This window comes from Acinonyx jubatus, chromosome A2, assembly GCF_027475565.1.
Source record: "Acinonyx jubatus isolate Ajub_Pintada_27869175 chromosome A2, VMU_Ajub_asm_v1.0, whole genome shotgun sequence".
NCBI lineage: Eukaryota > Metazoa > Chordata > Mammalia > Carnivora > Felidae > Acinonyx > Acinonyx jubatus.
This window is the reverse complement of record NC_069383.1, coordinates 61,357,207-61,373,113: the sequence shown is the minus strand read 5'-3', so window position 1 is coordinate 61,373,113 and position 15,907 is coordinate 61,357,207. Positions and strand designations below refer to the sequence as shown.

Here is a 15,907-nt window from a genome sequence, read left to right as displayed (position 1 = left end):
ACAATTTAAGAAAAGTAAGAATGGAGTATTTTAAACAAAACACAGAAGGAGCCATTTGGATATGTGGGTCTCCTTATGTGTACTTCAGGTAACTACCTCTAAATATATATAAACGGATAGGTCTGTACATTCCATAAGCACATTATCCAAACCTTCAGAAATTGCCATTTAAAGGCCAAGGACCTAAATTTTCACTTTGTGATCAATGGGACAGTTTTATCACAAGATGAGGTGACTGAAGTGTATTGATTAGCTGATAACCTTCTAATGCACCGGCCTTTAATCTACAATAAAACAGTGAATGTAAGGAGAGCTTTCAGAAAGGAATACAGGGCTTGATTTTCCTAGTGGAAAACAATGTCGAGAGGCTCAGTATGGCAAAAGACCCAGAAAAACAGAGCGATGACATCCAGTTACTTGGCTTTCCCAGCAGACCCGTGAGTTGAGGCAACTGTGTCACCTGACATTCTACACCAGTGCCAAGAACCAGAGTGAAATCAAATCAACATAATAAGGCTGTTGTGTGCATGAGGATGGAGAAAAACAACCTCAAACAGCAGTAAAAGTTCACTTCACAGCATGACTGCCATTTCAAAGGAAAAGCTAACACTACTGAAGTGAACACTTCAGTATTACACATATCTTGATAGGAATGAGCCATTTTTACCGGAGTCCAGCGGCCTTAACAGTATGTGACAGAACTTTTGCTGGCTAATCTGTGGCTGAAAGAAACCCTAAGAAAACCTTATGTTTGGGCCTTAAATATCAGTATTAAAAGGTTCAGGGGGAAAGGTGGAGAAAGGGGGATAGATTTCTTTCTGATCAAAATTTATCCAGAACTGGGTATTGGCTTCTAGGTCTTGATCATAATTAATGTGAAAAACCCAAAGAACAGTAAACCGTTATTATGTACAAACACATTAAAACTGATAGAGTAGATAAACAAAAACTTGGCATAAAGATATATCAAACTGAATTTATTCCTTCTACAACAAAATTAAATTTCTACTAATGGGGTAGCAAAGCTTAAATTACCTTCTTTAACAAGAAAAATATTTCCTACTCCAGTGTGACAAATTGAGTCTTTGACAAAGAAAAGGTCACCAGTAACTGGAAGAATCTAGGTTGGTAAAATTCTTATTTGCCATTTTCCCAACACACAAGTAAAGGTATATGATCTTTCTTGTTTAAAATCACAGAACAAAATAACCTTTCTGGACTTCAGGTTTTTATCTTTACAACAAGAGCATGGGTATCATTAATCTATAATGTCTCGCCAAGCAGCAGCTCTGAGATTGTCATGAATATTTACCACTACTTAGGTGATTCCATGAGCCCTACTACTCTGACTAGTACCAATGCTAATACTCCTGGTGGATAAGTAAGAGAAAATCCTCGAGGCAGGAAAAGGCAAAGTCTACAGCCTAGATGAGAAGCAGAAGAGTTCCTAAGTAGTAAGCTCTCCCGTCTTCCTTTCCCATAGCTATGAGCTCAACTAAGTTCACAGAACATCTTTCTCAGGACAAACCCCTATGGAAAGGCTCTCTTGGTCTCTCTCTACCTTGATAAGAAGAATTTTATCAATATCAGTAACAATAACATCAATGTCCGGTATGAAGAACACTCTTCGTTAGTGATGGAAGATTGTTTTTAAGAGTAGTAACAGCTGGTGTACAAAGGACAGGTCAACGATTTCTGTCTCTAAGGGTACCTGGCTGGCTCAGTCAGTGGAACAGGCAACTCTTAATCTAAGGGTCATGATTTCAAGCCCCATGTTGTGTGTACAGCTCACAGTAAAAAAAAAAAAAAAAAAAAAAAAAAAGATACCAAAAAAAAAAAAAAAAAAAAGAGTAGTAGCGGTTGTGAAACTTTTACAAGTGGGCTAAGTACTGGCCCTCAGGAAGGGAGAAGATCTCCCCAGACAATGCAAGTACGAGCTGGAGATCTGACCTATATAATTTCGATCACCTCATGCCTTAGGTATTTGAAAATTTTATCCCCTAGGTTGTTTGTGTTAAGTAGAGAATACTGAAAACTGTATTGTGAGATTTGAACATCAAATAATATTTATTAGAGAGCTTTCATCTGACAACAGGACTGATCACTGATAATGTCACTTAAGGGCAAATGGCTTTCCATTATCCCTCTAAGAAAAATGAAACGTGGAAAAATAGAAGCAGATAAGTTAACATTAGATTTCAAATGACTTAAGCCACCTGTGCATAAATATGTTTAAAGCATTTTTTTAAGATTCTAAATATCCAAGAAGCTATTCATTCAATTCACTGAATACCCACATGTGAACTATACCAAGATGTGTAGGACATGATCCATCCTCTATAAACCAACTTAAGTATTATTAAAATTGAGACGTATGTAAAGCATTTATGAGCACATAGAATTCATTAATTCTGACTAAGATAAGCAAAGAACAAATGGCATTCATGAATGAAATGACTCATGAATGAGTATGATATCAAAAATTAGGGTAGGTCGGGGCACCTGGGTGGCTCAGTCGGTTAAGCATCCGACTTCGTATCAGTTCATGATCGCACGGTTCGTGAGTTCAAGCCCCACGTCGGGCTCTGTGCTGACTGCTCGGAACCTGGAGCCTCCTTCAGATTCTGTGTCTCCCTTTCTCTCTGCCCCTCACCCCCCTCTCCCTTTCAAAAATAAACATCAAAAAAAATTTTTTTTAATTAGGGTAGGTCAATATTCTGCATATATAATTGCCAGTGGAGTACATGACTCATTTAAAGACATAAGATAATCTTCTTAGTCACTATCACAGGAATTTAGGCATAGGCTAAAAGAGGTACAAACACAGACACTGACAATAATCCACTGGAAAATCTAACGGCCATAACTTTGAGCAGAGTACTTTTTGTAGATCAGCATCTAAATACACAATGACTATTCACTCACACTGTCCCCTATACAATTTCAATCCCTTGACATGGGATAAATACAACCTTATTTATCAGTTGCATGCAGTTTAGAATGTAAGTTCCATGAGAGCAGAGGTATTTTTCTTGTTTGTCCACCACTGTACTATCAGTGTCTAGACAGAACACGGCACATAATACACTCAAAAGATGTTCATTAAGTGAATAAATTTTTAGTCTTATAAACCTACTTAACATCCTCAATAAAAATACACAACTATGGACATTTGCATCAGAAAATAATTTAAACTAAAATCTCATAAGTAAAATAAAAATTGTTATGCTATTAAGATTTATTATTCATATTCCAAATCATAAAAACCAAAGTAATGGATATGGCTCACATTTGTAAGAATACAATCATTCCCATTTTGCAAACAGAAAAAACAAAAAAAAGATTTCCCTATAGTAAGACATAAATAAAGTAGCAATCACAATTCAAGCCTCTTCTATGGGATCTAAAATCACCCCTAACACAATTGTAAAGCCAAAAACTAGGAGTTAACTATGAAACAAACTTCTGACAGGTTTAACAATATGGCCTGTACAGCAAAATGAACTTCTTTGCTGAAGTTTAGATTTAAATAATAGTCAGAATGCATATAAAACCATTACACAAAAGTTATACAAAGGTACTTTTTCTAACTGAAAGTTTAATTAGGCATCATGTAAACCGGATTTCAATCTGGCCATTTCTAATATACTGTCAATAACTGAGTTCTTGAGCTAACATCATCCTCACCTACTGTCAAGAGCAAGAAATGCTTGTTGGGGGTGTAATTCGTTACATTTTTAAAAAGCAACCACCACTGGTTTGTTCCCAGGTTTTGGCACCAAAAAAGAAGGAAGTCAACCACATCAAACCAACCATTTTTACTTACTGCTACACAGTACAAACCATCATTAAGAGAAAATTCAATAACAGAATCAAATACATACTGTGCATCTTAAGTAGATGTTTATGTTATAAAAGAGGGAGAGTAGGAAAAAATGGTAAAAATAAAAACCCATAAAAACACTAAACACACAGTTATTACATAAAGGTCTACATGTACTACTTAGGTCAAATTATTTCTTCTTTATATCTGACTCCATAAAATTTACATTTCTTATGAAATGGCGACCCAAAAATGTATTTATTTTCATGACTGCTTTGACCTTATTTGCAAATACTAATAAATGTTGTTTTTTGCTCTTTTTTATTCATTACTATACATAAGTATATGTATGTATATTAAAAATACTGGAACAAAGAATATAATATTTTATGTAAGCTTTCCAACAAATACTGTTTAAGCTTTTAGCTTAATAAGCCCAGTAACTGCATAATGATATATTAATTTAATATTAAGTAAAATTTAACCAAAGATGGCACAGATCACTTGCCCTAAAATAATTTGTTACTAATTATAGGCAGAGTAAATGGAAAGGATTTATTGGCATACTTTCTTTGATCATATTACTGAAGTCAATTTCTAGGATAATGTGTTAAACTAAAGGCCAAATTTAAGAGGACATATAAAATAGGAAAGAAAAAGCTAAAAACTTGGAAGTGAAATGTATAATTTCAGTTTTCAGCCATAACAAAGCAACAAACTCCAGTTTTGTGGGGAGTTGAGTGTTACTTTGTCTTTTGGTTTTCACTCTGAACAATCTACCTTAGGAAGAATGAGATGATAAAACCAAAAATTTTGAAAAGAATCTATCAGAACAGACTTGATTAAAACTGATGCAGATTTCTAGCTATAAGTATATAGGCACAGTAATCTCTATTTACACATATTTCTCCATTAATTGTGGTTTTTCTAAAGTCTACCTTTTTATATTCAGCAAGCATTCACCATATTAGATACTAACACTTCTTTTTTCCTTGAATGTGGAAAAAGTGCCATAATCATAATGTGTTCCAGGATGGAGAGATTATTTATTTCCTTGTCATTTTACAGATAAGTAAACAAAGGTTACATGATATGTCCAAGGTGTATGACTTAGAGTTTGTTTCTTCTATTGAACTTGATAGATTCTAGGTTATCTAAGGCAAAATTTCTTATAAGATGTAGCTTTTTTTCTACTGGCTTTGGGTTTTCATTTGAAAAATACAATCTTGGTGAAATAATCTAGCACCAAACTGCTTGTTTTGCTGACAAGGTCGTCACCAGACGCTAAACTGTGATAAGCATAACGCAGATGTGCACAACCAATGGAAGAGTAGATGGTCTGATGACAAGAATCCCTAGTGGATGCACCTGGAACCGGGTGGGGCCACCACCTGTTGGTTCTCTGATGGGAACCAACCCTTATAAGGGGTTGATCCCTTATACACTAGAGGGGAAGATCCCTTACAAACTAGGACTGATTCTACTATGACTAGTGAGCAATGACTGTCTCAAGGTAAATGTAAGAGAAAAGAAGTAGAAAGTCATCTTTGGAACTGGAAAATACAAATAATTCTAGCAAAGACAAAAAAACTAAGGAGCTATTTTAACAATATCATTTTTCTATAGACTTCATTTTTAATTTCCTGGTGTATTTAAATAAGAAAATGACAGTGTATTACTTACATAAAAATTTCCAGAAACTACATGTATCACATCATGAATTGTATATGTTTATGAATAGTAGAGCCCATCCTAAACTTAATTGCAAAAGACTGACACTAGTTGCACAAGTAAGTAAATGACAATTAAGCGAAATGTCTGACCCTGTGTTGTGTGGAAAGCCTACATCAGAATCCTCTAACAGCTCATTAGAAATTAGGGGACCCAATTCCACACCTGAAAGTCAAGCTCTCGTAAGACAGGGAACATGAAGCTGCATTTGAACAAGCTTTCCAAACTATGCTTGTTCATTTCCAAGTGTGAATAAGATTACTGGACTTCTGTAGAATTACATATCTGAGTAATTTCAATATATTAATTAAAACACATTTCAAATGCTTATCTTCTCAAATGGGGTGCAAGATAAAATCTAAACCTGATAAATTAAGAAGTTGCAGTGTAAGGATATTATTTAACATGTGGCATAAATGAAAAGGCATTAGAAAGAAAGAAAGAAAGAAAGAAAGAAAGAAAGAAAGAAAGAAAGAAAGAAAGAAAGAAAGAAAGAAAGAAAGAGAAAAAAGAAAAAGGTTGCCTAAGGAAAATGGGGAACGATCTTATTTGTGGTTTTTTTTCCCTACTCTATGAACATACTGCTTTGATAAAATATTCAAAAAGACAAAAAGAAAAAGAAAAAAGCCCAATACACCTGAAACAACAAAAACAATACACAAAGGAAACAGAATCTTCAAGCGCTAGCTACAGCTTAGATCTCAAGCAATACTACCTAAGATGAGGAAGGCAGGAGGCTACTCATCCTTGAAATGGATGGTTTGAGTCTGACTATAGTGGCATGTTTAAAAATGCCTCAATTTTTTTTAAAGAAAACAAAACACAGTAACAAACTCATGTTCCCAAATCCCAGAAATGGAATTCCTCTCTGAATATATGCTCACCTTCTGGTAAAGAAACTGTAGGAATGAAAGACAATGTCTTCCTGGCCAGTCATATCCAAAAAAGTGAAACAGGCAAGAAAGGTTTCAAAATTAGTAATAAAAAGCAAACTTAAAAAAAAAAGCAAACTTTTATAAAGTACTCACTATATGTGTAGAAAGGAACACAGTGCAAAAAGATAGCTTAGTAGAAAAGCAGAAAAAATAAACAAAAATGACACATGCATGGAACTTCCCTATCCAGGATAAGGACGTGATAATTTAAAAGAAATTATTCAGTCAGGGTCTGCATACACTTCTCTGGCTTCAGTTTCTTAAAAAGAAGATTTGCAATAGTAATCTGTTAAGGTCCTCCTTCCCCCGGCCCCATGTAACTGCAAAAAGGACCAAAGTACTACGTTTTTTTTTAATTTTTTAATTCGTAAGAAAAAGAAGTATAGCTATGACTTTTATTTATTTGAACAAGGTATCACCCACGTAATAGAGGCTTTAAACAGCTGAGACCCCACACACTGGTTTGTCCTGATTCTTTTCAGTTGGGCCACCAGTGCCATATTACAAATTTCAATTGAAGTATACAAACTTGCAAGCTTTTAATATTTGCTTTGTGATGCACAAACATAGCAGAGTCAAGGTTATTATTATTATTCCTTTAATGACACTATTCTAACTGAATTCCATTCCACTATTCTTTCTTGAGTGTAAGAGAAAGGAGTACAGTTACAAAGATCTATCCCGCTGGGAATTTTTGCATAACCCTGGTTATACCCCTGGGAATGTTCTGGGAAGAGGTAAAATGTAAATGAGAACACCATCTATCATGTGAATCACTTAGAGAAAACAATGAAAGGAACTAATATAACCAAATGGAAGCAAACTAGTTAGAAAACTTATATTATTGCAGTGAAAAAAATGATATGCAGTAGATTTCAAAAGATGAATGCTACAACTAAAATGTAAAGTATGTAGTTTAAAATATAAGATTATTAATGTATAAATGTAAAGCACATAATCTACAAAAATTCAGTTTTTATATAGATGTGCATCTAATTTGGAAAGATAAGGCTAATCTACCTTCTAAATATTCTTTAAATTCTCTTTTCTGAAAAAGACAGAATTCTACTTCCTCTGGACTAAAGCATATCTTAAAGTAATTCTGCTTTATTCAGCACAGTGTCTGAGTTCTGAAAAGATTTGTTTCTAAGTCATAAACAATTTGTGATAGCCAAGTAATCTTTCCTCTCAGCCTCCGTTCACTTCCCAGGATGGACTTGTAGGGAGTTGTTTTGGTTTTGTTTTTGTTTTTTTCATTTGCTTTTGATGTCTACATAGGTGTTCCAAAAGTCAGCACCCTTCAAAACGATCAGCAGCAAGCTATAGATCTTTCTATTCTGGATTTCCAATTGACATGTTTTAGAAGTAAAAATAAAGAATGGGAATATTTTTAGGGAAAACCCAAGTATTATGGTTTAATCTCATTTTTCACCATGTTTGAATGCTCTGTTCTCTACTTTTCTACATAGATTTACACATTACAGACAAATGTATGCTCTGTAATCCAGTGTTGAGCAGACTTTAGCTGCTCATTCTCCTAACCTACATTTATCAAAGGGCTAAAGCAATAAAAAGAGAAGCATTTTATGTGGTTGAGGTACATAAGGAAATATGGTTATTTACATTTGAAAAAAGGGCCCCATAGAATTTGTAGATGGGCCACACAGAAGGGGTGGGGTTTCTTTCTATTCCTAGAGATAGGATGCCTCTGCTCCACTAGGCATTCCCAGAGAAGAATCAAACATTTGTATAGGGCATTTAGCAGACAATCTAACCTTTCAGTTCCAATATTTGATAACCTCCTGCCTCCAGAAATCCTTAGAATTTAATTCATATACCCTATTTCTCTTTTTAAATCATTTTCCTTTGTTCTGTTCTCAATGAATGAACATCGAAATTAGCTGTTCACCATCTTCTGAACAATAGTTTTTTATGTCAATGAAAATGTGAAATAAAGCACATCTCCATTCCCTTTTCATTAGACTATTTCAGATTTATTTTCACCTTTGTTTAGAGGTCTCCTTCATAATTAGGTGTTTTATTCACAAGTCCCAGAACTTCATGTGTTAAACTGTAAATATTCACTACTGAGGACAAATAAAACTTTACCATTGTGAAACTTTTGGCTAAACAATCATGGTTTTAGCATGTTTTTCCAAAATGAGATTACATCTATTGTTTTAAGGCGTGATCATGTATTTCTACCTTAAGGGAATTAAGACTTTTTTTTTTAATTTTTTTTTTCAACATTTATTTATTTTTTGGATAGAGAGAGACAGAGCATGAACGGGCGAGGGGCAGAGAGAGAGGGAGACACAGAATCGGAAACAGGCTCCAGGCTCTGAGCCATCAGCCCAGAGCCTGACGCGGGGCTCGAACTCACGGACCGCGAGATCGTGACCTGGCTAAAGTCGGACGCTTAACCGACTGCGCCACCCAGGCGCCCCATGACTTTGAAAAGACTTAGGAGGAAAAAAGTCCTAAGAAGCAGATCACATTTAGGGTAACCACTTTATCTTCTGTGCTGCTGTATTTGCTAAACAGATATGCTCCTAATCCTGCAACAGTTTAGTCTTATTGAAGAAAGACATGTATCTAAAATGTTACAAGGTGCTGTGGAGTCTCACTGTGCAGGATATGGCGGCAAGACAAAGTCAGGAAAGACTTCAACACGGTGAAGCCTAAGGGGAGTCTGGAGTAGGAGGTCTGCCACCACCACAGAGCAAAAGCACAAGTTTAAAAAAGCAAAATGAGCCACATGTACAAAGGCAGAGACCTAAAACAGCTTCATCTGTTGCGAGACCTGAAAAATTAGAAGGGCTCAAGCTCAGCAGATAGGGAGGAACCAGGTGCTGGGCTGGCAAAAGTTAAAACTGACACAGCAAGTCGAGGTCCAGATTGTAGAATAATGTTCTGGAAGACTTTGCTCCGAAGGGAGTTTAAGGAGAAAATTAACAAGGTCAAACAGCTATGTATTAATGCCACTGCAGAGAATGCATTGGGAGGAGGGAAAACTGAAGGCAAGAACACCAATCGAAAGGCTTATGCACTAGACCAGTCAAGACAGAATGTGGATGTGAATCCAGAGCATGAAACAGAGATAAGCAGAGACCACAAAATGAAGAGATTTTTGAAAGGCAGAATCAACAACTTGGTAAGGCAAGCAACTGAAAGTGTACAGTAAAGAACTGGGAGGGATTGAAGATAAAGATTTCCCGCTTGGATGGTGACGTCATCAACTGGGAAAGGCAAGGGAAGCGGACGAGAGAGGCTGATCAGGAAAAATTGTAACAATAATTTCCACACTGGCCTGGCTGAGCAGGAATTGTCTGTGGAACACCACGGGTAACAGTGTTTTACGCCAATGCCAAGCTAAGAGCGGAGGGTTGAGTCCGGATGTGTTGCATTTTTCTGACTTGGCACAAGCATCAAGGATGAGTTGGTGGAGCAGTGAAGATGCCCAGTAGACAGGGGCAGAGGGGACACACACGCTAGAGATAATGATGTGGGAGACATCACTACACAAAACTGGGCTGACCACTACCGCAGCCAAGAGCCACATGTCTGTTCATACATAAAAATTAAACAAAAAAATTCCTATCTTCAGTCTCATGAACCACACTTCATGTGCCCAGTGAGCAATGTGTTTAGTGGCTATAATGCCAAATGCTTCAGATACAGATCACTTCCATCATCACAGATAGTTCTACGGGACTTTGCAGGGATGGCACATGTTAAATAAGAGCAAAGTCTTGCAAACAGAAACCTAGGGAAACAGAAGGGCAGGAAGATGAGTGGAGTGAAGAGGAGTTATCAAAGCAGTAAAAAGGGAAAGGAAAAAATCACCCCACTGTGGACCGCGAGAAGAAAGAGTTCAAGGACACAAAAGAGTCAAGAATTTGAAAAACTGAAAAGACATCAAAATAAGAAAAGGAACGAATTTGTATTTTTTGGTAGTGATTTTACCCTTGCATTTGGTATAGTATTGGAAGCCTTACCAATTTCTTCAGATGTAAAATGACTCAAGGAGAATACTTCTCCCACTCAGATGACAGGTTTAACTTTTAGAAAACACTCAAATGTCCAGAAAGAGCAATGCTAGAAGTGTGACCATTCCCTTCCCACACTGTAAAGAAGAAAGGCAGGCCTTGCCTAGCCAGCATCCTTAGATGTCATCTTTCTGGGAATTTCTAAGAATCTCTAATTTCTATATCATTGTTGAATAGGCTTCTTGAAATCGTATTCTAATAACTATATTCAGACATTGAACAGCACACAAAATTATCTTCTCAGATCAAAAATTAAGCTGAGAGAAGACCAGTTACCAGGGGCTGGGGGCAGTGGGGAGTTAGTTTTTAGTAAGTACAGAGTTTCAGTATGAGATGATGAGAAAGTTCTGGAGGTGGCCAGTGTCGATGTTTGCATAACAACGTGAGTGACACTGAACTGCCCACTTACAAAATGGCTAAAATGGTAAATTTTCTGTTATATATATTTTACCACAATTAAGCAAAGAAAACTGTAATAGAGCTCAACTAAAACACAGGAGAGGATATGGATATAACCTCTCACAACTCTTGACACCTGGGAAATTGAAAACACCAAACATAAAAGGGGAAAACATGGCTTACAGACATCTGTTTCTCAAAGTCACAGAGGTATCTGTAGGAGATGTGTGATATTAGGTGTGAGAATATGGGTTTGCTAAATTGTAAGGTGGAAAGCATTTCTGATAGCTATCGATACTGCCCCCTGTGCAACTGTCAGTGGTCTGGAAAAAATGAGACAAGTTAGAGCTTTAAGTGGTACTAATGAATGAAAACGTATTAGGTCAGTTTCATAATCAAGATGGCATTTATACCCCTTTCTTTACTATTTATACCTCAGGTCAACAGCTGTAGTTAGTTGGTAGAATGGCAAAGCCTAAATAGAGAAGGAATCCCCGAGGCAGCCATGTTTGTACAAGCATAATGCTCACTCGGGGATTCCTGGGAGGCGAGCATCCAGTGAATCACAACTCACGCATTCTCTGACAGGCCCTAGAGCAAGGCTCAGGGAAAGAAATACTGGAAGGGATCTTAAGAGAAGCCAAGGGCTCCGTCCATGCGTCTTACTGTAACTAGGAAGCAGGAAACGAAGGTAAAAACTAAATCAAAACAAGTGCAAGTTCATGAATGTAAAATAATACGAGCCAATGCATTTGTATAAGTTATTCAATAAATAATTTCACATGGATGTTAACTACTGACTTTCTCCCATCAGCATTTAGTCTTTTTCTCGTGAACATAACAAAAAAAATTGTAAGTAAACACTTGCACGTTCATGGATCGCACCCTATTTCTTCTCCGAGGATATTAACCAAATACAGAGAATAGGACCATCTTTTAATCAAAACAGTTTTCCTTGGCTACTCTTTGGAGCTCTACTCAGATCATATAGGGACCCTGCTGATGTCACAACTTGACAAATATAATCATCTCATGACTGTAAGCTAGAAAGGTACCAACATAATGCAAGAACAGACACTGGAAGTAGAAACCAACCAGAGAGAAAGAAGGAAAGAAGGAAACAAGAAAGACAGAAAAATTCAAGAGATGAGTCATACTATACTTACAACTTTCAGTCTGATAGTCTGGCACAAACTGCTCATCATTGTCAGGTACCTGAGCTGAAGAAAAAAAGAAATTAAAAAAAAATTAAGAGAGAAACTGCCAAGGCATAAGGAATGTCAAGTAAGATCTTTCAAGTAAGATCTTTTTCAGCTCCGATCAAACCTGTGATTATTTGCCAATGAGCTCCTATTTCAACCGGTATTGACGGCCATACTTGGGAGGGAAAATAGAAGCAACCATTGATGTCAACTAGAAAACATTTTATGTCAGAAATGTAATTGGGGCAGTTGTGGTCCCTCTGACTATCACCTGCCACATGGAAATAAGAGAGACATACAAAATAGAAGAAGCTACAGGATGTCTATTAGCTGCAGTGCTTCTTTGCAAGAATGAAGTAAGAAGTATTTCAATTCACTCACAGCCAGTGCTTCAGCAGCCCATCTAAATTAACTACACAATTTCTTTCAAACGACGTGCAGCTACACACATCCCTCTGCTTTTTCAGAAATGCCTGCTTCTGGTATGTTCGGCCTATTGCAAATTAGACTGCCATAATTAAAAATGTTTGACCTAAATTTGGCCAAAATAGGCTACAGACTTTTTTTTTTTTTTTTTTAATGAAAGCATCGTCTTTTATTTTGGTCGTATATAAGACAATATTGTATTTTAGTGATTGTGTCATAACACAGTATAAATAATAAAAATAAAGTCAATCTTTTCATACCAAGTATTTTCCTGGCAACTATACAACACTAATGAAAAGAATATCACTAGTTCATCAACCCTCACGTCAAATACCTTCCCTATTTTTAGTAAAGGAAAAAAATACTGAATAGCAAGGACTTAATGCATTCAGCAGCCATCAAAACACAAGGACAGTTTTTCGCTTCTAAAATATTTTCATCACGGTTGATTCAGACATCAAAATAACCTATTCCAAATTAACAAGATATTCCTAAAACAAGTTTTCGGGTATACACACAGATATACATACTCACATACACACAAACTACATAAAACAGAAGTTAGTTACTTTTAATTTGGTAAAAATAGGAGTTGTTCTATTTAACTTTAGCTATGATGTGATTACTAGTATTACTTTACTAGTATTATCTAATACTGAAACGTTTTATCCAGTCAAGTCATATTAAAATAAGTGTCAATTTTTTTAAAAAGAGCCTACGTTGAATGGGGAAAGTTTATGAACAGAATCACTCTTTGCTGAAAAAGTTTTGGATTGGTAGTTGAATGATTTAAGAAAAATTCCCTATAAAAAGGAATTCTGTATTAAAATTTTTATATAAAAAAGAAATACAACATAAATAGGATTAGGCATTCTTTTGTGTTGGCTTATTTAATCACATTTTTTAAGCGGGAAATATCCGGCTGAATAAAATTTATATCATGTTTTCAAAAGGAGAACCAATGAAAATCTTGCCAAGTATTAAAATATATACAATGTGACATTAAATTCTTTCCTAACGTTCTCTGTGAACCAGTATATCAGCTTATTAAAGACAAATTCCATCCTCTGTCACCAAAAATGTTAAGAACTTTTTTCCAAGCTATTAACTGATCAACCTATAATAAAAGAAGAGATTTCTTTTGCCCCCTTCATATTCCACTAATGTCTGCTACCATGGATAACGAAGGTCATGCGAACTTCAAATCATAGTTTTATGACTTCCTATCAGTGTAAACTACATACATTATTTAACCTATTTGAACTGTATTTTATTCCTCGGTGTAAAAGTGTTAATACAGGTTTTCTGTGACAACTACATGGAATTCTAAATGTGACTTATTTTTTCCAAACTTTCACCTCTCACCCACTTCTTTCAATTCACACACACACAACTCCTCCCGTCATTACAATGCACGTTACACATCTTCAGCTCTCGGGAATTATATTGGAAAGGGATTAAAAAAAACTGCTACAATTTGTACATTAGTATTCTCTAACTATAAACATTTTTTCACATTACAGTAAGCTTCATTTTTCTCACAGAGTTGTACAAGTAGAGTTTTCACACCAAAAAAAAATGTTTTCAATATCTACTTAATAACAGCACGTAGACAGAACCAAATCCTACACATTTTTCCATCAAATCCACATGTTTTGGTTTGCCTTCGAAATTAACAGCTAAACAGACATAACTATTGAGATGCAAAATTATCAGCCACAGCAATTACTATGCTTTTTAAAAGCCAACATTTACAAGAATCTAATAAAAATGTAATATCCCTTTACAGGAATAGTTAAAAATAGCTGGTGAGTAACAAAAATATATTTGTAACTGAATATGCTGGTATGAGTGTCCTAAAGGCCAGACATTATTTTTTCCTTACTATCATAAGACAAAATTGCAACTCTGGGATACGTATCACTGCAAGAGAGATATAAAAATCAAATCACTGATGATTTTTTTGATACGTGGTATGTGCTGGAATATGTTGGGGAGCAAAAAAGCAAAATTTTAGAACAAGCTGGAAGTTATACTTCCAGATACATAGAAAATAGGTGCATAACAATTTGTAAAAAGAATAAGAATACGAATTGCTGTAGAGCTGCTATTTCTGTTCTAACTCTTTAACATACTGAATAAATACTTCACACTTATGCCTGAACATATTACAGAATTTTAACAAAAAACATATGACTCACATTTTCACAGAAGCTAATCTTAAGGAACTGAATAGACCAAATGAAGCAGGCATGCTACTTAAATAGACAAAGGCTTAAGTATACTTCTAATTTCAAGTTAGAGTAAAAGGAAAGCAGTTAACGAAAAACACACGTTGGATCTGGGCAAGGAAAATATGACAAAGTATTGCCACACTCCTATCATGCGTTTCCTTTTTTCCTCAATTCACGGGAATTCTGTGAAGTAGCAAACTACAGCTGCCTGAAAATTTGTGGCAAGCCATACCAACTCCAAAGTGGAAAATTAACAATAGAGGCCAACCTTTAAAAAATACTATTTTCACTGCTATCTATTATCAACTATGCTTGCAATAATCACCTTTGGGGAATGAAAATGTTTCTCCACACTATGTAATTAAAGAGGAAGGGGAAGAGTAAGAAAGGACAAGGGGGAAAAGTATATACCAAAAGACCAATAAAAGGCTTTCAAGAAGATTAAGCATGTGGATTTTATTGGTAATAGCTGGAGTGGCTCTATCAGTTCATTGCACATTAATAGACAAGTTGCCATCAAGTCTCAGGACTTCAGCTTTAAAAGGGTAGTATCTGCACTCTCAGCTATTTGCTTTACCTAGATTATTATCCAAAGTTGTTCTCTCTCTCTCTCTCTCTCTCTCTCTCTCTCTTTACTGCATAGCAGTACAGACTATGAAAAACAAACTCAAAAATATTAATCATGATTCAGATGTCACAGCATCACAAACCCTCGTTTTTAGTTTCAACATACTTTCTTAACTAACACTTCCGGGCACGGTGGCAGTTTGTAAATAGAGTTCCTTTATTTTTATGCTTATGCTGAGCTTTCAGATGAAATAATAATTACTTAAGAAAAGGTGAGAGTTTAAATATTTTCGAAGGTTGGCTGCAGGCAACCTGTTTCTTACAAACTAGGTGTCCGTGAAGTTTTCTTGTAAAGCTATGAAAAAAAAAAAAGTGGGAAAATTAAAAATGGAACAAATGGCAAGTATAAAAGGGGTTAATATTTAATTAAAACCAGTTCTATCCACTGTAACAATGACCTGGAGCCAAACAAGGCGGAAGATGTATGAGTCATTCTTTCTGCCTGTGAATGAGACAGCTGATCTCCTCAGCAATTCCTCCA

General features: G+C 35.8%; 1 protein-coding gene across 3 annotated transcripts in view; it reads right to left on the bottom strand.

The window, feature by feature from the left end:
- ETV1 (ETS variant transcription factor 1) overlaps positions 1–15,907 on the bottom strand; it is a 92,044-nt gene that overhangs the window by 67,162 nt on the left and 8,975 nt on the right. For all 3 annotated transcript variants that reach the window (XM_053218401.1, XM_053218400.1, XM_053218402.1), the window contains one exon: positions 12,104–12,157. In XM_053218401.1, the coding sequence (XP_053074376.1) occupies positions 12,104–12,157 (54 nt within the window). The remainder of the gene's footprint in view (positions 1–12,103; positions 12,158–15,907) is intronic.